At 37.2% G+C, this 22,558-nt stretch overlaps 4 protein-coding genes across 8 annotated transcripts in view; 1 reads left to right on the top strand and 3 right to left on the bottom strand.

Annotated features, from left to right (window-relative positions):
- Window positions 1-72: 72 nt before the first annotated feature.
- On the bottom strand, window positions 73-1,477 carry c1qa (complement component 1, q subcomponent, A chain). Its single transcript, XM_051877911.1, has 3 exons — window positions 1,316-1,477; window positions 1,006-1,172; window positions 73-877 (listed from the first exon to the last, which is right to left on the bottom strand). The coding sequence occupies exons 2-3, from the start codon at window positions 1,160-1,162 to the stop codon at window positions 297-299; spliced, it is 738 nt and encodes a 245-aa protein (XP_051733871.1). The 5' UTR covers window positions 1,163-1,172; window positions 1,316-1,477; the 3' UTR covers window positions 73-296.
- A 166-nt stretch (window positions 1,478-1,643) lies between these two features.
- On the bottom strand, window positions 1,644-6,390 carry fbxo40.1 (F-box protein 40, tandem duplicate 1). The gene is made up of 3 exons (XM_051877910.1): window positions 5,902-6,390; window positions 3,788-5,605; window positions 1,644-2,514 (listed from the first exon to the last, which is right to left on the bottom strand). Exons 1-3 carry the CDS (start codon window positions 5,902-5,904, stop codon window positions 2,308-2,310), a joined length of 2,028 nt encoding a protein of 675 aa, XP_051733870.1. The 5' UTR covers window positions 5,905-6,390; the 3' UTR covers window positions 1,644-2,307.
- Window positions 6,391-8,268: 1,878 nt separating this feature from the next.
- fbxo40.2 (F-box protein 40, tandem duplicate 2) lies at window positions 8,269-15,534 on the bottom strand. Of its 2 annotated transcripts, XM_051878146.1 has the most exons (5): window positions 15,394-15,534; window positions 13,145-13,198; window positions 12,867-12,906; window positions 8,979-10,865; window positions 8,269-8,734 (listed from the first exon to the last, which is right to left on the bottom strand). In XM_051878146.1, the coding sequence occupies exons 3-5, from the start codon at window positions 12,867-12,869 to the stop codon at window positions 8,537-8,539; spliced, it is 2,088 nt and encodes a 695-aa protein (XP_051734106.1). In that variant the 5' UTR covers window positions 12,870-12,906; window positions 13,145-13,198; window positions 15,394-15,534; the 3' UTR covers window positions 8,269-8,536. The 2 variants fall into 2 exon arrangements, with proteins under 2 accessions (XP_051734106.1, XP_051734105.1); XM_051878145.1 differs by lacking the exons at window positions 12,867-12,906; window positions 13,145-13,198; window positions 15,394-15,534 and having other exon boundaries at window positions 8,979-11,154.
- A 43-nt stretch (window positions 15,535-15,577) lies between these two features.
- The window catches only part of arhgap42a (Rho GTPase activating protein 42a), a 31,210-nt gene continuing 24,229 nt past the window's right edge, over window positions 15,578-22,558 (top strand). For 3 of the 4 annotated variants that reach the window (XR_007927251.1, XM_051878141.1, XM_051878142.1), the window contains exons 1-3: window positions 15,578-15,947; window positions 16,961-17,056; window positions 20,178-20,239. Coding sequence is in view for 3 of the 4 variants with exons in the window: in XM_051878141.1 (XP_051734101.1) it covers window positions 15,794-15,947; window positions 16,961-17,056; window positions 20,178-20,239 (312 nt within the window). In the remaining variant the exon portion in view is untranslated. The remainder of the gene's footprint in view (window positions 15,948-16,960; window positions 17,057-20,177; window positions 20,240-22,558) is intronic. The other variant, XM_051878143.1, reaches the window with a different exon arrangement.

The following is a 22,558-nucleotide window of genomic DNA, read 5'->3' on the forward strand; positions in this document are numbered from 1 at the left end:
ATATATATTGCATTGTTAATAGTTTTCAGAATTTAGAATCAAAATATAATGAAAAGTAATAATTTTGTATAGTCATGTTCTATTGCTTTTATTTAGAATTTGTTCATTTGACACATTTATCAAAGACAACAAAGCATTTAAAACAAAACACATGAATACAAGATCTGAATACAACAAAGCAGATTACATGGTTTCATTTATGTTTTTAAGTTGCTTACATCACTTCAGTAGGCTAAAACCTGACGATCAGTCAATAAACATTTGCAGTGTGTTTTATATGTAGGCTAAAATGTCTGCTATTCGCTGGGATAGATTAAAAAACCATTGAACACTACAGACATGCTTTTGGGCATTTTGCTACCACCAGAATCTTTGAAAGGCTCAATCCATACTTTATTATTTCTGGATAGTTTGAGTACGGCTCCACCTGACACAACAAGAGATTGTGATCGTAGGTTATGATCGCAGAAACTTAGGCTGACTGGAGATGCAGAGTCACTCTTAAGTCTGAGACACAAGTGTCCTTCAGACGATGCATGAAACACAAAGTAATACACACCCGGAACCTTGCAAGTGAAATAGCCAGTTTGAAGGTTGAAATCATTATTGACATTGCTAAGTTTACTTTCAAAGGTCACAGGTTGGCCATATGATGCATGATCTTGGCTTTTTCGCAACACAGAGAAAGCTGGCTTCTGACTGGCGACGATGCCACCAATGCCTGCGCTGGGTCCTTTAGGACCCTTAGGACCAGGGGGACCAAGTGGGCCCCTTTCACCAATGAAACCCTTTAGACCAGGTTCTCCTGGGGGGCCTCTGCTGCCCATCTCTCCTTTGAGCTCCTCTATGTTGATACTGTTCAGCTCATCCTGCAGAGCTGTAAGAACATTCATAAACTATCATTTCATTTACTTTGTACTAAACAATTGTAAAGAATGCTATTTTTAACTGGTTGTTTCCATCTAACCATGAACATGGTATGCATATTATACATTATTTTCTTACCTGGTGCTCCTTTCTCTCCTTTTGCTCCTGGTAAACCATCCCGGCCAGGGAGTCCATTCGCACCATCTCTCCCATGGTTCGCACAGCCATCCTGACAGGAAGCAGAGGGAAGCAGCACTCCCACCCAAAGAAAAGCAAACAAAGCCAAAAGCTGCATCCTAAAACATCTAAGATGAATCACAAATGAGGATAACGTCACAGGCATTTGAGGTAATGTACTATTAAAGAAACAACTAAAAAGGAATATAAAATAATACAATTATGATTATAAAGTCATAAAATCCTTAGTAGTTAGACAGGTCTGCCTTACCAGTATCTCGCTGTAAATTTTACACTTCTTTTCCTGATTGTAGGCAGTAAAATTGAAAAAAAAAGATCACTGCTGAGAAAAAAAAATGTAATGGTTTCATTTCTCCAAAATGTGAACTATATAAAAAAAAAAACGTTTGAAATTGCCAACACATGTATTTTTTCTTCCCTGTTCTCTATCAGCCTGTTTCCTATTCTCAAAACAAAAGGTCAAGCATTTATTGTCATCATAAATTATGTAAAATCATTAAAAAAAATGTTTTTAAATCTGCAGCTGCAAAACAACCTGCATGATCCATTCAGTTAATATTTTAAATAATTTTAATTAAGACAATGATCACCCCTTCACTGTCAAACAAGAAAGAAAGAAAAAATATTAACAAAATAAACATAACCAAAATAAAGTCATAGAAAACAAATAAGTAGGCTATTGTTCTGAAATTTTAACCCTACTTAACCCTTTTAACTGTCAACAATTATCAAATTACCAAACAATGAACAATTTAATTATAATTTAAACCCAAACTTTTCCTTGCCATGAATTCACTAGGAAGAAATATTTAATTTTTTTTGTGTCCAAACTGGTATGATATTCTTTCTTCTGGGGAACAGAAAAGAAGTTATTTTGAGAAATGATTTGACCATACATTGGAGGTCAATGGTAACCAAAACAGTTTGTTCTTCAAAATGTCTTCTTTTGTGTTCCTCAGAGGAAAGAAAGGCATACAGGTTTGGAATGAAATGACGACAGTTTTCCTATTTTTGGACAGAATACTTTACACAAGTACAGAAACCAGAATAACAGTGCAAAAGCATTCCATAACAAAGCTGAAAAAAGTGGTTACTTTTTATTAATTATTGCACATATGCCTAAATAAAATTAACAGACAGAATAGCACAAAATGACACAGAATTCAGCATAGATGCATGACTTTATATATAAGTCACAAAAAAACAACATTTAATTCATTGTCTGTTACTGTAATACAGATTCTAATTGTTTTTAATGAACATGGAGACAAGACTCTGATTCCTGTTTGCTTTCTTCTCATGGCACTCATGAACACCAGTCAAAGGAACAGGTGCTGTCTTACTCTCCCTCTGGTAGTATGGACAAACCTTTAGATGTTCAGAAATCGGAGGCAGTCTGTCGAAGCACCAGCTGTCCACAGTGGAGAACAAGTTGCTAAACTGCCAAACCTAATGACGTTTTGAAAGTCAGTTAGTGTAATATTAAAAGTCAGATTCTGTTTAAAATGTAAAAAGTGAACTGCTGCATCATTCTGACACATTTTAAGACTTATGCACTGAACATGTATCAGCTTTCTAATTGATAATTATGCTTCTACTACTATCTGTTTCAAGATATAATCACTATACCAAAACTATACCAAAATGTATTTAAAATACATTTATTTCATACTTAGTACAAATCCATTTACATATTTACTGATATATCGCTGATATAAATATTATAATTACACTTTACTTGGAGTACTTCTTTATTGCACAATGCAGATTTCTTAATATTAAGCCTAAAATGTCTTTTAATATCACTATTAGTCAGGATAGTATGATCACTGTATAATATCAGTCTTTAAATGCAAGATATTTAAAGTGTACCAAAAGTATACTTGCAATAATTCCATTTTAGCACTATCAAATTTAAGTATATCTTAAATTAAGATTAGTTGTTCCAATTTAGCAGATTTTAAGTATATCAATTTAGTATACCAAAAGTACAATTGCAGGGTATTTATATTAAGTACATAAACATGTAAATGTATTTATAGTATACTTAGCATAAAATAAACATAAAATAATGTAGCTAGGGGGTTTTCACCAGGGATGGCTGTCATAAAAAATGCATTTTTGTTAAAATTGCCCCTAAATGTTCTAACATTCTAACACCAGGAGGAATTTTATTTAAAAAAATACATAAAAGTGCATATACTTCACAATATATTTACAATTTCAGCAATATGCTCTTTTCTAAAGTTCTTTTTTCTAGTTAAATAATGGCTATGGATGGACACCGACGGACCTTTCTGAGGTAAATGTAAAGTCATGTGACATGTTCAAAAGCTGTTTTATTGATGTCTTACCGCTGCTGAAACACTGGCATAGCTATTATATGAAAGATGTTACATTTCAATAAGTCGTACTGTATATTTTTCCATAGCCTACCTTCTCATGTCTACTCATGTTTTGTTGGTCTACCAGTAGGCGAAGCAATGATCAGTTCATGTGCGCTCTGTGCTGAGCATCAAATCGACATTTATTGTTTGAATTTTGTAATACAACTGACATATTCAAAAGCTGAGACTTTGGTTTATCAAAAATACCATAAAACTGTAAAATTCATTTTTTTCCCCCAAACGCATTATTCTACAAACGGTTCATTTCGACTTATGACTCTAGACAAGTTTGCAATTTTTCATTATTCAGAATTTTGATTGCTGTAGAAACTCACCCTCTTCTTGCTTCTCCAGCACCATCCACCATGAGAGTAGACCTTCTTCTCCCACTTCAGTGAGACCATCCCTCTCTCATGAAGCAAGGTGCTGCATACCTCCCTCATGAGACGGGAGACCAGAGCCAGCTGGGACAGGGTGAAGCTGTCGAGAAATCTAGCAACATGGACCAGAACCTCAAAAGGTAGCCTGCTCAGAGCGTCTGCATTGCGTGCACGCTTTCTTTCCACGGTCACCGTTTTTACACCTTCATACAGTGTGTCTGAAACCTCTGGTCGGAGGCAGAAGGTGCTGAGCTCTTTGTCATAGAAGACCGTCGCTCTGTGAGAGCTGGGCTGAAACCTTCTCTGAATAAAAGTGCAGCCCAGGTAGGCGAGAGGGCATCGCTGTTCAAACCATCCACTGACGCAACTCTGGATATCAGAGTGAACATTCTTGTAGTGTGAAGGAAACTCATCCCGTCTGAACGTGTGGTTGCACAGGTATGTAAACGCAGAGCTGGATTTGTTGTGCCTTCTGGTGACGCTCTCGGCCTGAATGTGGACATGAAGTTTCAAAGCCCGGTCAGCAGTAATGTCAGCCAGCGAGGTCTCTGCTTTGAAAGGTGCTGAGTAGAAATCATATGTCTGAGTTCCAATGTCCAGAAGAAGTGCGTCTGTGGACACTGATTCAGCTATGAGATGCCCCCGTAGTTCTCTCTCTAAAGAGCACAATAGAGTAGCTTGAACTTCATCCCATTTTGGCATGTCATCGATTTCAACTCCTAGGTCAGAAGTGTCTACGCTTGCGTTCACCTTCTTGTTATGCGAGGGGTTTCGAATGCGACTGTGTTTGGCTTTGAAGCTGGTTGGGACTTTGAAAGTGCGGACTGTTTTAATCTTCATGGGCTCCAAATGTTCGTAAATTAGTTTCTTTTCGGGTCTTGTGTCACATGCAAATAGGGATGTGGCGATGAGGAATTTATGCTCATCCATTTCATATGCGTTGTATTGAGGGATGTCAGTAGCTGCATCTTGACTGTCGATCTGCATTTGCTGCTCTTCCTGTAAGACTTCTAACCTGCTTGGGTTTGCTTGTGGCTTTATTTCATTACCATGAGAGGATTCAGATTTTTTCCCCAAAGATTTTATCGTGTGCTTGCAGCCGCTCAATTCCATGCTAAACATTCTTTCCCAAATATTATAGCTTTCGAGATTCACCACAATAGGATTCCTCGCCAATTCTTCTCGTTCCTCCTGAGTCAGACCTCCTTCCTCAGTTTCCGTGCTTGAAGACACAGACGCTTCCTCGACTCTATTTGAGAACGGTACCCCTCCCACGGCCCCCTCTGGCACTGCAACTGAAGGCTCCTCAGCCAGCTTTTCAATAAGTTCAGGGAAGATATTCTTCATTTTAAGAGAACGAAACAGACGCTGCTGGTCCCTCAGAGCCATCGAGAGATCCAAAGGTTCCTGAGCGTAGTTCTCCTTCAAAACATTCTTATAGAACTCAGGGGTCTCAGACTCTTCAATGGGCCATCGGTTCCACTCCATGGAGCAGGAGACAACACTAGCAGGACACACCGCCAAGTGTTTAGCTAGGTTCGAGCGGCACATGGTGAATGGGCAGCCATTTTCAACGTTGAGACAAGGCACCCTCTCATTGGGACACAAAAGCATGTGTTCTTCTTCCTTGCACAGGTGAAACACGGCACCGCACAACAAACGGCAGCTGATGATCGCACATGACACAGAAATCTCAACTGCCGTCTTGCAGCGGCGGTTGTGGCAGCTCTCACAGTGGCGATGAAGCTTGGATGTTTGGGTCCTTTGTCTACCCTGTGAAGAAATGCAAGATAAGGGTGTTTTAACAGTTTTATACTGGATAGACACTTTGGAAAGTGTTTTAACATAACTAAGTGAATGTCAATGACTTAATCAAATCTCAGATCCTGAAGAACATCATTAAGGTCTTGGAATTACATAGATTGCAGTTGTAATTGTATTTAAGAAATAGCCCATCATTAACTCTAAGCTAATGCTAAAACTAAATTGTTTCTGCAAGAAGCATACACACATTTAGACTGTTTACATCTTGCATTTAGTAGACACTAAAAAGGCAAAAGTTGACCTACCATAATGTTTTACTGTGAGCTCCACAGTGGCGTTCAGCTTAATGTTGGAGTGAGCCTAAATCTGTGCCTGCCCATTAGTTAAAAATAGTCTTGTACTTGGGAGTGTGACTTGTTCTGTGGCATACAAGAGTCAAGTTACATGTTCTGCAAACTTAGCCGCTCTAAGGTACCCGGTGTTTTCAAGGCATCTAGCGCCATTTTCCACTGCTTTTTAATTGATTTTGTAAATACGTAAATCTTTGACCTCCGTGCAGCATCTTGCTGAATTTTCGGCGAGTCTCACACGAGCGCCGCGTTTTTAGACAATGTGTCAAGTTTAAAAATGTTTTTAACTTGACATGGCGTTTTAAAGTTTCTTCAGCTTTTCTTTACAGCGGTGCTGCGTCTGGCTGTTTGAATGCAAGAATTAAATAATGCACAAATGGTGTTTTTAAAGTTTCAGTATTATTAGATTAACATTTGTTAGATCTGTTTGTAGTGATGGCCGATTTCGAAACACTGCTTCATGAAGCTCTGAAGCTTTATGAATCTTTTGTTTCGAATCAGTGATTCGGAGCGTGTATCAAACTGCCAACCACGCAATCACGTGATTTCAGTAAACGAGGCTTCATTACGTCGTCACTGTTTCGAAACGTTTCAAAACAGTTCGAAATTTCAACGGTTCACCGGTAGAGGGCGATGATAAAGTGAACCCATGAATCATGCAGATTCATTGAGAACCATTGAACAAGTGTCTATGGGCTTTACCCTATTGTTTTACCTAATCAGTTTTATACATTTGTAGATGTTTTAGACATTAGAATAATTAAAATGAATAATGGTAGTTATTAATCTCTTATTTGCCTGTTTAGCTTGAGCCATGGAACAAACAAAACAAGCCCTGAAAATTGAAGAACACATATTATACAGACATTCTATATTTAATCTTATTAGATGGTTACTTAATTGAATTTAATTTATTTTTTACTTTAAATAAAACTTTTGCAATACATTTGTAAAAGGTGTTTTTAATGCATGTTTGGCCTGAGTTTTGTTGCATTTACACTGTTCTGACCACTAGAGGTCACCGTGGAGACGGGAGTCAGATTGTTTCGAAGCCTCGACACATTACGGCACATTTGCTTCAACTGCTTCAGTGTTCCACGATGCCTCGATCTGCCCATCACTATCTGTTTGTGGTGCTTTTCTAATCAAACAATCAATGTGCATATGGTGTGCGCAACGACAACATGTAGTAAAAATGGGGGGAAAATTCTTTGTACAGAGGACAACGTTATCAAAACGATCCCACGAAACTAAGGATGCTGTATTATGCATGCCAGGCCAGTAGTTGGCGATGTCACTTTGTACGGCACACATACTGCATTGTTTTACAGACCACTCGCACCAAACGCGCATATCCACCTTATTTTTCAACGCGGAAGTAAGTAAGGTGTTTTCTGTGAATGTGCCAGACTTCCAATTTTGCTACAGGGAAATAACTAGAATATCAAAGTGCAGTAAACTGTAAAACTGTTTGCACTACAAACCACCGTGTTTATAATTAAGACATTAAAATAATATACCAGTTTGCAATATAAAGCAGCATAACAAGCTGTTTTGTACAGCTTAAAATAATTAGAAGCGAATGACACTGGATGCCATGCAGACACATTAAAATTACAAATGGCCACGTCTGCTCTTACCTGAATAAGGTGGATAGACAAGTACACATGTGCTTGCTGTCACCATTTTCACAGATTTATGTTTTTGTAGTTTACACTGACACGATGACAGTATCGTTTTTCAGTAACTTGCCTTTCGTGTGCTCTCTTGAGTAGGTAGGCCTACTTATTTTGAAGTAATTACTTCACGGCCGCTAAAAAAGTATGTTCTATGTAGTATGAGTGTGTGGATGTAGGCTACTACATTCGCCATGTTGTCATTATCATGTGCCTTACCAGCGTCAGTTACGCTCTCTGTCACTCTCTGTTACATCAGTAATTCTCTCCCGTGGCCTCATGGGATAGTAAAGTGTCCATTGTATGCACACTTCAGAATCTCGCCGGAAGTAGTAGGTCACCCGGGTACTTTTTTCCTACTCTTATATGAGTACTGTGAATTCGAACATACTTCTTTTGTGTCATACTGTTTTTCACCTACTATACAGTAGGGAAGCATGAGATTTCGAATGCAGCCTTGCACTTTGAAAACCAGTTTTCAAAAGTTTGCATTTTCATAAAAAAATTTCCGTTTTAAGTTGAAACTGGTGTTGTGTAAATGGCCCCTTAGTGTCCCCATTCATGTTTGAACTAAAAATATTAAATGTAAACATGACAAGAGATATGGAAGTCTATGATAATCAAGTCATAAGACAATAATCACAAGCTGCTTTACAGTCAGTGATTTAATGAAAACTTAATTGAAGTTTTACAGAGAGAATAGAAGGTTACATTCAGTTAGATATTAAACATAATTTGAGACCTGAAAATCTAAGATCCCAAATTTTATTTAAACCTAGAAATAAAATTATTAATAAATAACCAAAAAAGTAATAAGATCCTGCATTATTTCTAGGCCACTAATCAAGTAAGCAAATCAGGTTTTACACAAACTTATGGAGTTCATGCAGCAATTCAAAATAAAAGTTACAGTATCATTTGCGTCCCATAAACAAAGAAACCAAACCGTGTTTCCCCTTTCCTTTGTTGTCAAACATTCTGGCCAGAGCAAAAGGCTCAGTTTTCAGTTCAGTTTGGTAGAATGGACAGTGTTTCAGGTGCTCAGCCATTGAAGGTGTGTTGCCGATGCACCAGTTATCCACTTTGCTAAAAAGACTACTGAACTCCCAGACCTAAGAAAGAGAGATAAAGAAATATGAGGAAGAGAATATAGTTAAAACCAATAAGAGATCTTTTACCTTGAACTTAAAAATGGATTAAAACCTGTCAAATGAAAATGAAAAGGTCTTTTTGACTACATTTCATTCTGTTTCTGATTTTAATATCAATTTTATCAGTCCTACCTTCATTTTATGCAGATTTTGAATTGTTAGAATCTTTTCAGTTATGTTATAAACAAATGCTGAAAAGCCTTACTATGGTAGGTTTCCAGCGGGCTCCTCCATGAGAGTATGACTTCTTATGCCACTTAAAGGCCACCATTCCTCTCTCCTGCAGAAGCGTGGCACATATATCCCTGAACAATCGTGAGACCAAGGCTAGTTGGGACAAAGTGAAACTATCCAGGTAACCAGCGATGTGGTGAAGCACCTCAAAGGGAAGGTTACTGAGAGAATCTTCATTTTTGACATGTGCCTTTAGTGCAACAGTCTGCAAATCGCCCATGAGAGAGGCAGGAACCTCAGGTGTGAGGGTGAAAATACTGAGGTCTTGGTTATAGGAGACTTTGGCCCTTTCCGTGGTGGGCTGTAATCTTCTCTGAGTGAAGGTACAACCAAGGTAGGCCAGAGGGCATCTCTGCTCAAACCAGCCACTCAGACAGGATTGTATATCCAAATGCACGTTCTTAAAGTGTGAGGCAAATTCATCCCGCCGGAAGAAATGGCCACACATGAACGTGAAAGCCGAAGTGAATTTGTTGTGTCTGAGGGTAACCGTTTCTGTACCAAGCTCAACGTGAAGTTTCAAATCTCTGTCTGCTGTAATTTCAGTCAGAGTTGCATTGTATTTGAAGGGAGCTGTGGCAAAATTATATGTCTGTGTTGCGATATCAACATAAAGTCCATCTGTCGCCACCGTCTCGCTTATTTTGTGGCCCCTTGTCTCAGCCTCTGCAGAACAGAGTAGGGTTGCAAACATCTCATCTATCTCCCAGCCATTTTTCTCAGATACATCCAGGTCAGACGTGTCGACACACTTGTGCTCAGTCAATACTCTTGAACAGCATTCTCTAAATTGAATGCGTTTTTCTTTGTAACTACTGGGAACTTTGAAAGAACGTAGAGTCTGGACTGGTATTGGCTCCAGGCTCCCATAAACAAAATCTCTCTCTCTGGGCGTGCAAGCATCCATCTGACCGAAGGAGATCAGCATGCGCCCGTGATGCACAATGTACATGTTGAATTCTCTGGGTTTAACCTCCTGCCCGAGTCTCTCCAGGACGCCATCCTGCCAAGGTGCAAATCCAGTTTTGGAGATATCCACATGGGATACATCTGCGTTCTCTTTCTCAGGCTCTACAGAAGCTCCTTGTGGCTTTGTCAACGAAGAACCTTTAGAAGGCATCTTTTTTTCTTTCTTATCTTCTGTTTTCGACGCCTCTGCCTCTGCCTGCTTGCAACCTCCCATTTCCATGCTGAACATCTTTTCGAATAGATTGTACTTCTCCTTGTCAATGGTACCATTTAGGACCACATCTTCATTTAGAGATTTCTCACAAGATTTTGATGGTTCATTTACTAAAACTGAACCTTCATGTCCGTTAACATGAATCCCATTACACACAGACTCTCTTCCTACTGCTTCCTCCTTGTCATCCTCCTCCATTGGAGCAGGTTCCTCTTCTTGTTCCTCCATCAACTCGGGAAAGCAGCTCCTCATTTTCAACCTGGCACATAGATGTTTCTGGTCTCTCAGTGCCATGGAAAGGTCCAGTGATTCCTGCTTGTGAAGCTCTTTCAGAAGGTTTGTATACAAGGGGGCATCTGGGTTCTCGACAGGCCAGCGGTTCCACTCCATCGAGCAGCAGATGACGCTCGCAGGACACACCTCAAGGTGTTTGGCCAGCTGAGAGCGATGCATGGTAAAAGGGCAGCCATAGTGAGCATTAATGCAAGGTACCTTCTCATTGGGACACAGCAGAGAGTGTTCATCCTCTTTACACATGTGGAAGAAGGCCCCACAGAGCAAGCGGCAGTTGATGACCATGCATGACACGGAGACCTCTATTGAGGCTTTGCAGCGGCGGCTGTAACAGGTCTCACAATGCCTGTGCAACCTTGGACCGGATCTCCTATAGTGGCTCTGTGGGAAAACACAATAGACAAGCACAACAAAGCACCTCATAAAGACAAGCACAGTATTCATTCTATAATGATGTATTTCCTATTGAAACAGGATGGAAAACATGTATGATTTACTGATAGTTGTGTCATGGTTATGTTTAGTTTCTTTATCATGGCTTGTTTAGTTTCATAGTCATGTTCTGTTTGCTTTCTAGTAGGAATGCACCGATACAGATACCAGTATACCGACACAGATACCAGTATCGGTATCGGGCCGTACTCGTAAAAATACTCCCGATACCAAAGACCGATACCTCACGTGACGTAACTGACAGAATTTTCTGTGCACAGAGACACCGACAGCAGCAAAAGAAACAATGTCAGCCTCCAGGGGTGTGGAAATACTTCAAAATTAATGATGACAACACACATATTGCGAACTGCATGCTTTCAGTCACAATTCGTTATCGATTAGCGAAGGCGGGATAGGCGGAATCGCGCTGAATGACACAGACCAGAAGCGCTCTCTCTCGTGCGCGCTCTCTCTTTCTTCCGCGCGATCCCAGTTCTCTCAGACAGCACGCGATCAGTTCTCCTCGCGCCTGAATGGTCAAATGCACACATAGTTGTCAAAATGTCCATCGTGTGGAGTATCTCACGTAAATACAGTCGGTTATGGCTTAAGTGGACGTAAACATTTGGGTGAAAACAGGATATATGTCAGTATCCATGGATTCGGTCTTAAAGGGACCGTAGCCTATATTTGTCATTAATGTTAATAAAACAACAAAATATGTTAAATAAATGTAGGCTATACATGGTAAATAAACCTACTGTATCTGAAAAACAAGTTTATTTAGTTTGTATCTCTATAGTATTTGTTGTATTGTTTGTAATTTGTTTGTAAATTTCTTTTTATATAACAACAATTATATATATTGGTAATTATGCCCTTTGAAGGTTATTGGAGACTGTGAAATTTTTGTTCTGTAAGTTTGGGACAAGTACATAAAAATTATTACTTTTTTCCATTAGAGTAATCATAAAGAAGCTGTCCTGCATTCATTAGTCTCACTGTGTTGTGCTAGGAAAACTGCAACATCACCAAAAAAGAGAGAGAAAGAGAGAAATTAATAAATGTATAGGCATCGGTATCGGTATCGGCGAGTACTAGAAAAAAAGTATCGTACTCGTACTCGGTCCTTAAATAATGGTATCGGTGCATCCCTAGTTTCTAGGTCATGGTTTTCAATGTCACCGTCTCTGAGTTTGCGTTCATTTGTTACTATGGTTTCTGATTATAGAGCACACCTGGTTCCTGTTTATTTGATTCCCTGCGTCAGTATAATTCATAGTAGTACTGTATTGATTACCAACATTCTTCAAAATATCTTCTTATATAACAACATAATTTTCATTTTTGGAGTGAACTATCCCTTTAAGCCTTCAGTTTTTTCAGTTCTGTGTTCAAGTTTATGTTAGATGTGAAGTGTGCTCTCTATGTTTATTAAAGTTTCTTGTTTCATCGTCATTCTGAGTCACGCATTTCATCTCTGGATTTAGCTATGCGCTAATCGAGACAAGTTGGAGTCAGGTGGTATGTAGAATTTAGGGGGTGGGACATTCTCATTCCCATTCTTCTCTCATTTATTTTGATATGCCCATGAGTGCAGGATGGGTCATCAATACTTCTGGTACATTTACTGTAAATTTAGATCTTATTTTGACTCAACTTTTCTAAGTACAATAATATATAAATGGTATCAAATCTAAATTTTGTGGACTTCAAGCCATAAAATACCAATCTTGAGCTATTATATTAAATTATATAATCTCTTATATAATTCTTTGCTCAGTTAATTATAATAAAGTGCATTGTAGTTTCCATTCCATCATAATGCTCCCTTATATAATGCTGACCAATTCTTTAATTTAAATATATATTATACCATATACTTTTACAAACAAAATATCACTTATTAACCAATATTTCAGTAATGAGAAAATTAAATGAACATACCATTATTATCCAAAGCAGTGTCAATGAGCAACAGCAGTTTCTGAACAAAGTAAAAGTAAAGTATCTTATTTGTTAAAATGTCTGTATACTGTAACACGTCTACACACATTGTATAATTATAACACAATTACCTTTATGCATTTATATTTGTGCTAAGACATATATTTTCACTTAAAAAGTACTTGCTTTTATAAGACCTTGTCTTATACATAAGGATAAGAGGTTGCAGGCAGCACTGACAGCAAAACAGTTGAGTAAACAGTTACCAAACAACTTACCTAAAGGGTGAACCATGTCTAAAGAAGTTCCCCGGCTTGTTCCAAGAGACCTTTCTAAGGAACAAGATGGTGGGTCATGTTAAAAATAGTTGTCTCAGCTGGCAGTAGCAAGTTACATGACCTGTAGATACTGTAAAAGTTGACAAACAAATTACAAACATTTATTTGCTAGTGTTTGTAATTTGTTTGTCAACTTATCTTACTATAATCAAAGCTCTTTACTGCCTTCATAGGGCAAACGGACGACAGGACAGATCAGAAGAAATAGTTTAAACCCATTTATATTTTAATGTTTCTTGAGTGGGTCACCAGATGGCAGTCTTTCCTTTTGTTTAGGACTGGGCTGCATAAGTACACAAAATGCATTCTGTGTTCTTCTCCATCCTCACCCTTTCCTTATTTTTCATTAATAAAGTCTGATGTCTTTATCAGAAGGTTCAGGAACATGCATCCATCCATGCTTTTTCCAAACCACTTGTCCTGTGTAGGGTCACGTGGATGCTGGAGCCTTTACCAGTGTCTCTGGCAATCTCAGGACTGGCACAGGAATAAGTAAAATTGCAATTTTTAAATGAAGCAATTAACTAATAAGATTTCTTCACATGACTTGGCCATGATGATATTCTACAGAAAAGTTAAGTGTGCCATGCAATGGCATGCTATAGCTAGTAATAATATAGTAATAATATACTATAATATAATATAGTATTTTAGTAAATGTAGTTACTGTACTTAAGTATCTTTTTGGCTACATTGTAGTTTTACTGAGAATCAAAGATATTAGCAAATTTTACTCTCTACTTGACTATTTTTGAACAAATGAAGTGATATTGCCATCTACAGGGCATTGAATGTACTATATCTTGTGCATTTTGCCCTTGCTCACCCAAACTTGTCAACAAGACTATTTTAAGCAAATGCGAGTACATTAGCAGGTAGATGGTGAATCGCAGGTGATTTATATAAGATGAGGACATGACTGCAGCCGGTGATGAGGATCTTAACTGAGACTTGAGTGTAGACGTTTAAGAGGCTGTTGCGTCGACCTTGATTTATTGCAATTTTGAGTTGTTCAGTTTATTTTGATTTTAGAAAATAAACATGTAATTGCTCTCCTCACAAATCAGCTTTTTCACTGGCATGTCTCTCAGGTGTCGAGGACTAGTGCATCTTTAAGCCTACAGTCAGAACGAGTAAAATACTTAAGTGCTGTTAAAATCAGATACTGTTAAGACTTTTACTCAAGTTGTATTGGAATTGGTGACTTTTGGAGTCATATGGAGTCATTTTTGCTGTAAGGTAGCTATGGTTTTCAGGTAGTACTTTTTACACCTTTGTATAGTATATTGTACCTTACAAAAATGCACTATGGTATAACCACAATTTCTGGCAAAATATCATACTTTTAATAGCTTATTACATTAGTAAAATCATTAAATTAGCTAATGAATATGAAATAAAACAAATACTATGTATCCATCAAGTAATGTAGCTTTGAAGTGTGTGTGTGGTTCAGGTATTCCCTACTTTGTGGGAAAATATTTTGGTCCCCATGAGGAAAACAGCTTATAAATCATAATAAATTATGTGTTTTGAAAATGTAAAAATGCAGTTTTCTGTGAGGATTGTGTTTGGGGCAAGGCTAGGGTTAGGGGATAGAATTTGTTCAATATAAAAATCATTATTTCTATGGAATGTCCAAAACAAAAAATCAACGTGTGTGTTTGTGTGCGTGTGTGTTTTTGTGACATATCAGGACACAGATATGTATAATGACATGGGTATGACATAGGTGTTACAAGGAGAGGGTGACTTATGAGGACATTACCCCATGTCCCCATTTTTCAAAAGGCTTATAAATCATACAGAATGAGTTTTTTTGAGAAAGTAAAAATGTGCACAGTTGATGGGTAGGTTTAGGGATAGGGGTGGTGTAGGGCGATAGAAAATACGGTTTGTACAGTATAAAAACCATTACGCCTATGGAATGTCCCCACAATTCACAAAAACAAACGTGTGTGTGTGTGTGTGTGTGTGTGTGTGTGTGTGTGTGTGTGTGTGTGTGTGTGTAGTTGTATCAAATGTGGCCTATAGGCTACTCGTTTTGTTCAACTTCAAACTGTCAAATGTCATGGCATTTATACTTTTTGTAGGCCTACATCAAACACTTTTGTGAACGTTATATTAAATTAAACTAGAGAATTTGCTGATAATTAAAAATAAATCCAGCATAAAATTGTTATTCTTACCCCCACCTTTTCTTTCTTTCTTTCGTCTTGGAAAAACGAACCTTTCATATTCTAGAAGTACAACTTCTACGGTCACCTCAGGAGGGTGTAGTAGCATAGGCTACATACCAAACACAGCACAGTCGCCTAATCATGTCCTTATGTTTTACTGTAGGTGAGCGGGATTAGACCAGTAGGAGTCACCGCTACACTCGCTTTCTCGCTCTACTGAACCTCTCAGTGATTGAGCAGGGAAACAAAATGCCGGAAGTGGGGTTTCGGGATACGGTGTTTCGGGACTCGTAACCGTAGAAAGTTTACATTATTAAGAAATCGACTTTTCCTGAGGATTAAAGGTTTCCCGGTTGCTGGTGTTCGTCAGGTTTTGTTACAGTGTTTTTCATTCATCCGCACTTTTACAATGGGGCTCCCGGCGCTGGAATTTAGTGATTCTTTTCTAGACAGTCCTGACTTCAGAGAGCGACTCAAATGCCACGAAATTGAGCTGGATCGTACTAATAAATTCATCAAGGAACTAATCAAAGATGGAAATATGCTTATCAGCGCGCTTAAAAGTAAGTTACAGCTCGTTTGTCTTTTTAAATTTAAGATAACCTATGATTTATTGAGGTTTAAGCCCTCAAATTTGTTGTACCAGTAAAATATATGATTCTCAGAACATATCTTAATAAAAATCCAGATACATACATATGCTTAGTTTGGTATTTTTTATTTTTATTTTTTTTGCAGATAAATCTTCTTTTTGCTGACTGTTGTTTGTTAGTATTGCTTGTATGTATGTATTTATTTATTTACTTAATTACATCAGGTGACAAAATGTTAAGAGTGAGAATTATGTTCTCAGAACTGATGTCTTCAGTTCAGTGTTCCCTATTAAGAAGGGACCAAACTAGTATTTGACCATTTGCCCTTTTGAATACCAAGACATTTTATCTAACTACTTAAAACTACAGCTTCCTATGTAACTTAAAGGGTATTATACACTTACTAAAAGTTTCATCTCAATGAGCTAACCGTTTCAGGTGTCACTCTCAAGCCCTGGTGTGTATACACACATATTTAACCACTCTAATATTGAACAGGAGTATTAAACAGTGAACATGTACAGGGTTTTGTGTATGCCATCATCAAATACTTGTTTATTCAGCTGGGATCTGATATGATATCAGAAAGGAGATGAGTCTCTGCTAGATATGCCGTTATCAACCGCTTCACTAGCATGGCTCCTCCTGCCTCCCTCTAGATGGATTTGCTTTACTAGTCTTAGTCTTTGAACTGTAGGTCCAGTCAGCTTTGGTTAGATCTTGCTATTTTCAACAATATTCTCTTTCACAAGTTTCTTCTTTATTCTCTGCCTCAGAGCAGTTTGGCAGACAGCTCATTCTGGCTTTTGTACCAAACAAAAGGCAGTGAATGTTTTCCCAAAAAGACCTTAATCTTGCTTTGCACTAATGCTTTGATTGAATAAGTATTTGTGATGTCATCTCCTTCCTGTTAGACTGAACAAATCAAAGTGAATATGCTCAAATGATAAGGAAGCTTCATAACATAATTGTATATTCGACAGATCTTTCTGCAGCTGTGCAGAAATTTTCCCAGTCCCTTCAGGATTTCCAGTTTGAATGCATTGGAGATGCAGAGACAGATGATGAGATTAACATTGGTAAGTAGTTAGCAAATGATCAAGATGATTTGAATAACTGAATTTGAATGATCATATAATTTATTAAATTATATTTTTAAAAATAGGAACAGTTTACCCAAAAATCATAATTTACTCACCTTCATGTCTTTCTAAACCAGTAAACCAGCTTCTTTCATTCAACTCAAAATGAGAAGTTTAGCAGAATGTCTGAGCTGCTCTCATCCTTACAATGAAAGTGGATGGGAACCAGAGTTAATCAAGCCCAAAAAAGCACTATAAATAATATTTACAAAAAATCTTGCCTTAAATAAATTAGCTTGATAGCTGTGATTACCATTCACTTTCATTGTATGGAAAAGACCAGCTTGGTCATTCAGCTATAAATAATTATTTTGTCTTTGGTTTGGAATGACATGACGGTGCGTAAATAATGACAGAACATTCATTTGTCGGGTGAATTATCCCTTTATGCTGTAAACAGTGATGCAATTAGTGAAACAATCTCTTAAATGTTCGTGCCTCTATAAGATTTTTATTTGCAGCTGTTGTCCTCAGGCACCCACCAACAGTAACAAATAATGTCTAATAAAGCTGAGAACACTGCACATTGCTGTAGTACCACAGCTCCATAGTGTCAAACACAACAGTGATGGTTTTTATCAGACTGGGACAATTGCTGCCTGGCATTTAGAAAACCATGAACCCAAACAACAACTGTCTGCAAGAAAGTTCAAGGAGTCAAAATGTTCCTTTCTGGCTCTCGATTCTGGTCATAACATTGTTAGATATTTAGACGGTTGAGACTGATAGTTTACTATTTAGGCCTGTTTAATGTTAATGGTGGTATTTTAAAGGGCTAGTTCACCTAAAAATGAAAATTCTGTCATTATTTACTCACCCTCATGTCTTTCCAAACCCGTAAGACTTTTGTTCATCTTCGGAGCACAAATAACAAATTTTTGATGAAATCTGAAAGCTTTTTGTCCCTCCATAGACAGCTATGTGACTACAACTTTGATACTTCATAAATCCATATGAATTGAGCTGTTTAGTCCACATTTTCTGAAGAAACACGATCACTTTATATGATTGAATTTAGGCTTTTATTCACATATAAACATTCATCAGCTCGCACATCAGTTGTGGTAAATGGAAGCTCAAGCATGTTTGCTTGTGTGAGAACCAGTGAGGTTCATTTTCGTGTGTTACGCAGCACGTTTGAGCTTCCTGAAGAGGTTTGTTCTCGCACATGAAGCAGGTTCGGTTGAGCTTCTGTTTATGTTCGCTGATCAAAGTTTATATGTGAATAAAAGCCTAAATTCAATCTGTTTATCATATAAAGCGATTGAGTCTCTTCAGAAAATTTGGACTAAACCACTTAATTCATATGGATTTGTTTTACGATCTCTTTATAAACTTCTTGAAGCATCAAAGTTATAGTTGCGTAGCTGTCAATGGAGGGACAGAAAGCTTTCAGATTTCATCAAAAAGATCTTAATTTGTGTTCCGAAAATGAACAAAAGTCTTATGGGTGTGGAACGACATGAGGATGAGTAATTAATGACAGAATTTTAATTTTTGGTAAACTAACCCTTTAATGTTAAGATGTATATAGTAACTAATTTTATCCTCAAAGTGTACAAAACCCATCCATTTATTAGAGATATTAGATTGAACAGAAATTAAGCAGTCACTAATAATGGCCATACAATACCGTTCAAAAGTTTGGGGTCAGTAAGATGAAAGCAAAGACATTGTTACAGAAGATTTCTATTTCAAAGAAATGCTGTTCTTTTGAACCTTCTATTCGTCAAAGAATCCTGAAAATAAAATGTATCATGCTTTCCACAAAAATATTAAGTAGTGCAGTTGTTTTCAACATTGATAATAATAAGAAAGGTTTCATGAGCAGCAAATCATCATATTAGAATGATTTCTGAAGGATCATGTGACACTGAAGACTGGAGTAATGATGCTGAAAATTCAGCTTTGCCACCAGGAATAAATGTCATCTTAAAATAATAGAAAACAGTTATTTTAAATTGTAATAATATTTTAAGATTTTACTTTTTTTGATCAAAAAGATGCAGCCTTGCAGGTGAGCGTAAGAGATGGCTTTAAAAAATATTTTAAAAAATCGTACAACCTCAAACTTTTGAACAGTAGTGTATGTGTTTGCGAAAAATCGCAATGCCAGAAAGTGTAAAAGCTGTTCTAATGTGAAATGAACATCTCATTAGGATAGCTATTGTTTCATGGATGCCTGGCAAGGCTATTTAAGTGCATCTCAGTGGATTTATGGTTCTTCTGCTATGCAGCAAAGCAGATTTGTCTTGCTGTAACATGATTTTTAAATGACCGAGGGTGTGTTTATCTTTAGGTCTGTGCTCCTAATAGAAAGTAGTTGAAAGTAGTTCTTATCTGAGTTCCTAATTGGAAATCTGGGGGAGGTAAAATCCCCAAAGAATGACGAGGGGGACTGTGAGGTGGGACCCTCTCTTATCGCCAAACAGAAAAATGCTGTATTTCCCAGGACAGGAAGTGATGTGGCCAAAGCGTCCTTTGTTTAAAAAAAAACAAAAAAAAACAAACAGAAGCACATACTCAGAATCATCATGTGCTTTTAGTAGTGTGACATAATATCAACAGTGGTTTATTGTAGATTTTCTCCCACATTTCTGTTTTAAATCATTTCTTGGGTGCTGATTTTAGCCTACATCTGGGTTAAATTTCAAGTATCATGTCCTATAAACATTAAAAAAAGGCATATTGGATCACTGGATAAAGGATCACTGTAATACATGCAATGTGGCTTATGAAATTAAATTATTTATCTTCATTTTTTTTCTACGACTGACCATGTCGCACACATGCAGGCCTCGTACAGGAAACGTGCTTTATGTTACTCTCACATTTCTTCATCTTGAACATGTGGTCTGCTGTTTCTTGAAAACCCCTTTGTGCATTGATCAGTTGTGGGTGGCCATGGTATTTTTTCTGCCTGGCTAATATTATGTGCAGGTTTTCTGTATTTCCTTTATGCCAAAAGTTCAAAGGGCAACATAAGATGTGCTGATAGAGTAATTACAGATCCAGAGCCGATGGATTCATGATTGGAATTTCTTCTCTCTTATCACAGCCCAGTCATTCAAGGAATTCTCCCAGCTACTGAACACAGTGGAGGAGGAAAGACGACGACTTGTAAGTTGCTTTGTTTCTGTTTAAAAAGTTTGGGGTCAGTAAGATGTTTATTTTTTATTTTTTTGCTCTCCAAGGCTGCATTTATTTGATCAAAAATGCAGTAAAAACAGTAATATTTTGTGAAATATTATTACTATTTCTTGTGATGGCAAAGCTGAATTTTCAGCATCATTACTCTTTAGTCACATGATCCTTCAGAAATCATTCTAATATGCTGATTTGCTGATCAAGAAACATTTCTTACTATTATCAATGTTAAAAACATTTGTGCTGTTAAATATTTTGGTGGAATCTGTGATGCATTTTTTTTTTCAGGATTCTTTTATGAATAGAAAGTTTAAAAGAACAGCATTTTTTTTTAAAATAGAAATCTTTTGTAATATTCTAAATGTCACTTTTAATTAATTTAAGGCATCCTTGCTAAATGAAAGTAAAAATGTCTGATTTTTCTTTCCATGGAAGGAAGGAAGAAAAATAATCTTTGAATGGTTGTTAGGGTGTAATATCTCAGTGATGGCTGTAAACACACCACATGATGTGGTTCACGTTGTAAATTGAAGTAACCATAGTGATTGTTTGCTTTTGTAGTAGTTGTCTCTTTATTGTTCCTTTTATGTGGTATTGTTCACACATGGATAAAGCTTCATAGCACACTTCTAGGCTAGTGGTTTAGCACCGTAAGTGTTTGAGAAAACTTGAGTTTTAGATTTGGCCAGAAGTAGTAAAACTACTATTTTGAGTGAGAGTTTTTTTGTGAGCTTCTGCAGTCAAGTCTGAGTGTTATGAGAAACAGACCGTCTACCAAAAGATGCTTTCTGTAGGTCATGACCCTTCATGGAGGGAAAGAAAACAGCATAGATCAGCAAGTGCAGATGATAATAAAATATCACTCATAGCATCTTCTTTCCCATCAGCTACAGCAGCTAATAGGTGCTTTTATGAGCATTATTCATAAGGCAACGTGTTGCCAGGGAATATTACTGGCGTTCACTGCTGCAGCTGGTGGATCATTAGTCATAGTACAGCAGTGAAAGACCTCATCAGGCAAACAATGCTCCTCTGTGCTTCACTGGTGACCCTACCCACATGTTAACTAACATGCAGCTTTGTTTGGGATTCATGAGACACTTTTCTATACATTGACTGGAGTTTCTTTTATTGATAATATAGATTGAAGACACTATCTTTCAAAGGTTTGGGGTTGGTCAGATTTTTCATTTTATGGTTTTGAAAGAAGTCTCTTATGCTCACCAAGGGTGCATTTATTTGATCAAAAATACAGTAAAAATAGATTTATTGTGAAATATTTTTGCAATTTAAAATAAATGCGTTTTATTTGAATATGTTTAAAAATGCCGTTCAGTCCTGTGATGGCGAAACTAATTTTCAGCAGCCATTATTCTAGTGTCACATGATCCTTCAGAAATCATTCCAATATGCTGATTTGATTCTCAAAAAACTTATCAATGTTAAAAACAGTTGCTGCTTAATATTTTTGTGGAAACCATGATATATCTTTTTAGATGGATATTAATTGACTTTTATTTTATTAAATGAATAGAGAGCTCAAAAGAGCAGCATTTATTTGAAACAGAAATCTTTTGTAAAATTACAAATGACTTTTTGATCAATTTAATACATCCTTGCTGAATAAAAGTATTAAAACAATACTGACTCCAAACTTTTGAATGGTAGTGTACATATATCTATTGATAGCTGCAATCACCCGTGTTTGAAATTTATAAACAGACCAATAATAAACGGGCAGATTGAGCAGATTGACTGGCCAAATCTAAAACTCAAGTCTTCTAAATGGAAAGCCCAAGTTATTAGCTGCAATGGTGTGACTGTAGGACAGCAGGGTCTATTGTAACAAAGACAAGCATCACTATTGTGTCTTCTGGGCTTGTGTCTGGATGTCTGATAAAAAACTCTGGGGTCAAACCTTAGGTCATCCACTCATGACACATTGTGTTGTTGGATCATACTTTTTGAGGATTACTTTTCCAGTCTGTAGATCACAACATTGTTTCTCTTCTCAGCGAGAGACCTGAGTAATGCTTCCTTGCGCAATATGTCATGTTATTGAGTCATTTCTGCTCCTTCATATTCTCATCATTTCTCAATCTTAAAGATTGATAGTTTTGTCACAATGTCACAATGAAGTGAACGTATGACAGTCATATGGCATATGACTGAATTTGAAATTGGTTACTTTGTTTTTGGTCAGATTTTATAACTTCTAAGATGAAGAACTGGATTTTTTTTTTATCAGAAATTTCCAGATTATCTATTGGCTAATCCATCTTGTCTTTCCAT

This window comes from Ctenopharyngodon idella, chromosome 21, assembly GCF_019924925.1.
Source record: "Ctenopharyngodon idella isolate HZGC_01 chromosome 21, HZGC01, whole genome shotgun sequence".
Classification (NCBI taxonomy): Eukaryota; Metazoa; Chordata; class Actinopteri; order Cypriniformes; family Xenocyprididae; genus Ctenopharyngodon; species Ctenopharyngodon idella.

What these genes read in the sequence shown, in the direction of transcription:
- fbxo40.1 (XM_051877910.1), bottom strand. An exon ending in GCTGGAGAAGCAAGAAGAGG is followed by an intron (nt 2,515 to 3,787) that starts GTGAGTTTCTAC and finishes AAACGTCATTAG; the next exon opens with GTTTGGCAGTTTAGCAACTT.
- c1qa (XM_051877911.1), bottom strand. Translation starts at nt 1,162, where the DNA reads ATGCAGCTTTTGGCTTTGTTTGCTTTTCTTTGGGTGGGAGTGCTGCTT. An exon ending in AGGAGAGAAAGGAGCACCAG is followed by an intron (nt 878 to 1,005) that starts GTAAGAAAATAA and finishes ATGTTCTTACAG; the next exon opens with CTCTGCAGGATGAGCTGAAC.
- fbxo40.2 (XM_051878145.1), bottom strand. Translation starts at nt 10,928, where the DNA reads ATGAATACTGTGCTTGTCTTTATGAGGTGCTTTGTTGTGCTTGTCTAT. An exon ending in CCCGCTGGAAACCTACCATA is followed by an intron (nt 8,735 to 8,978) that starts GTAAGGCTTTTC and finishes TCTCTTTCTTAG; the next exon opens with GTCTGGGAGTTCAGTAGTCT.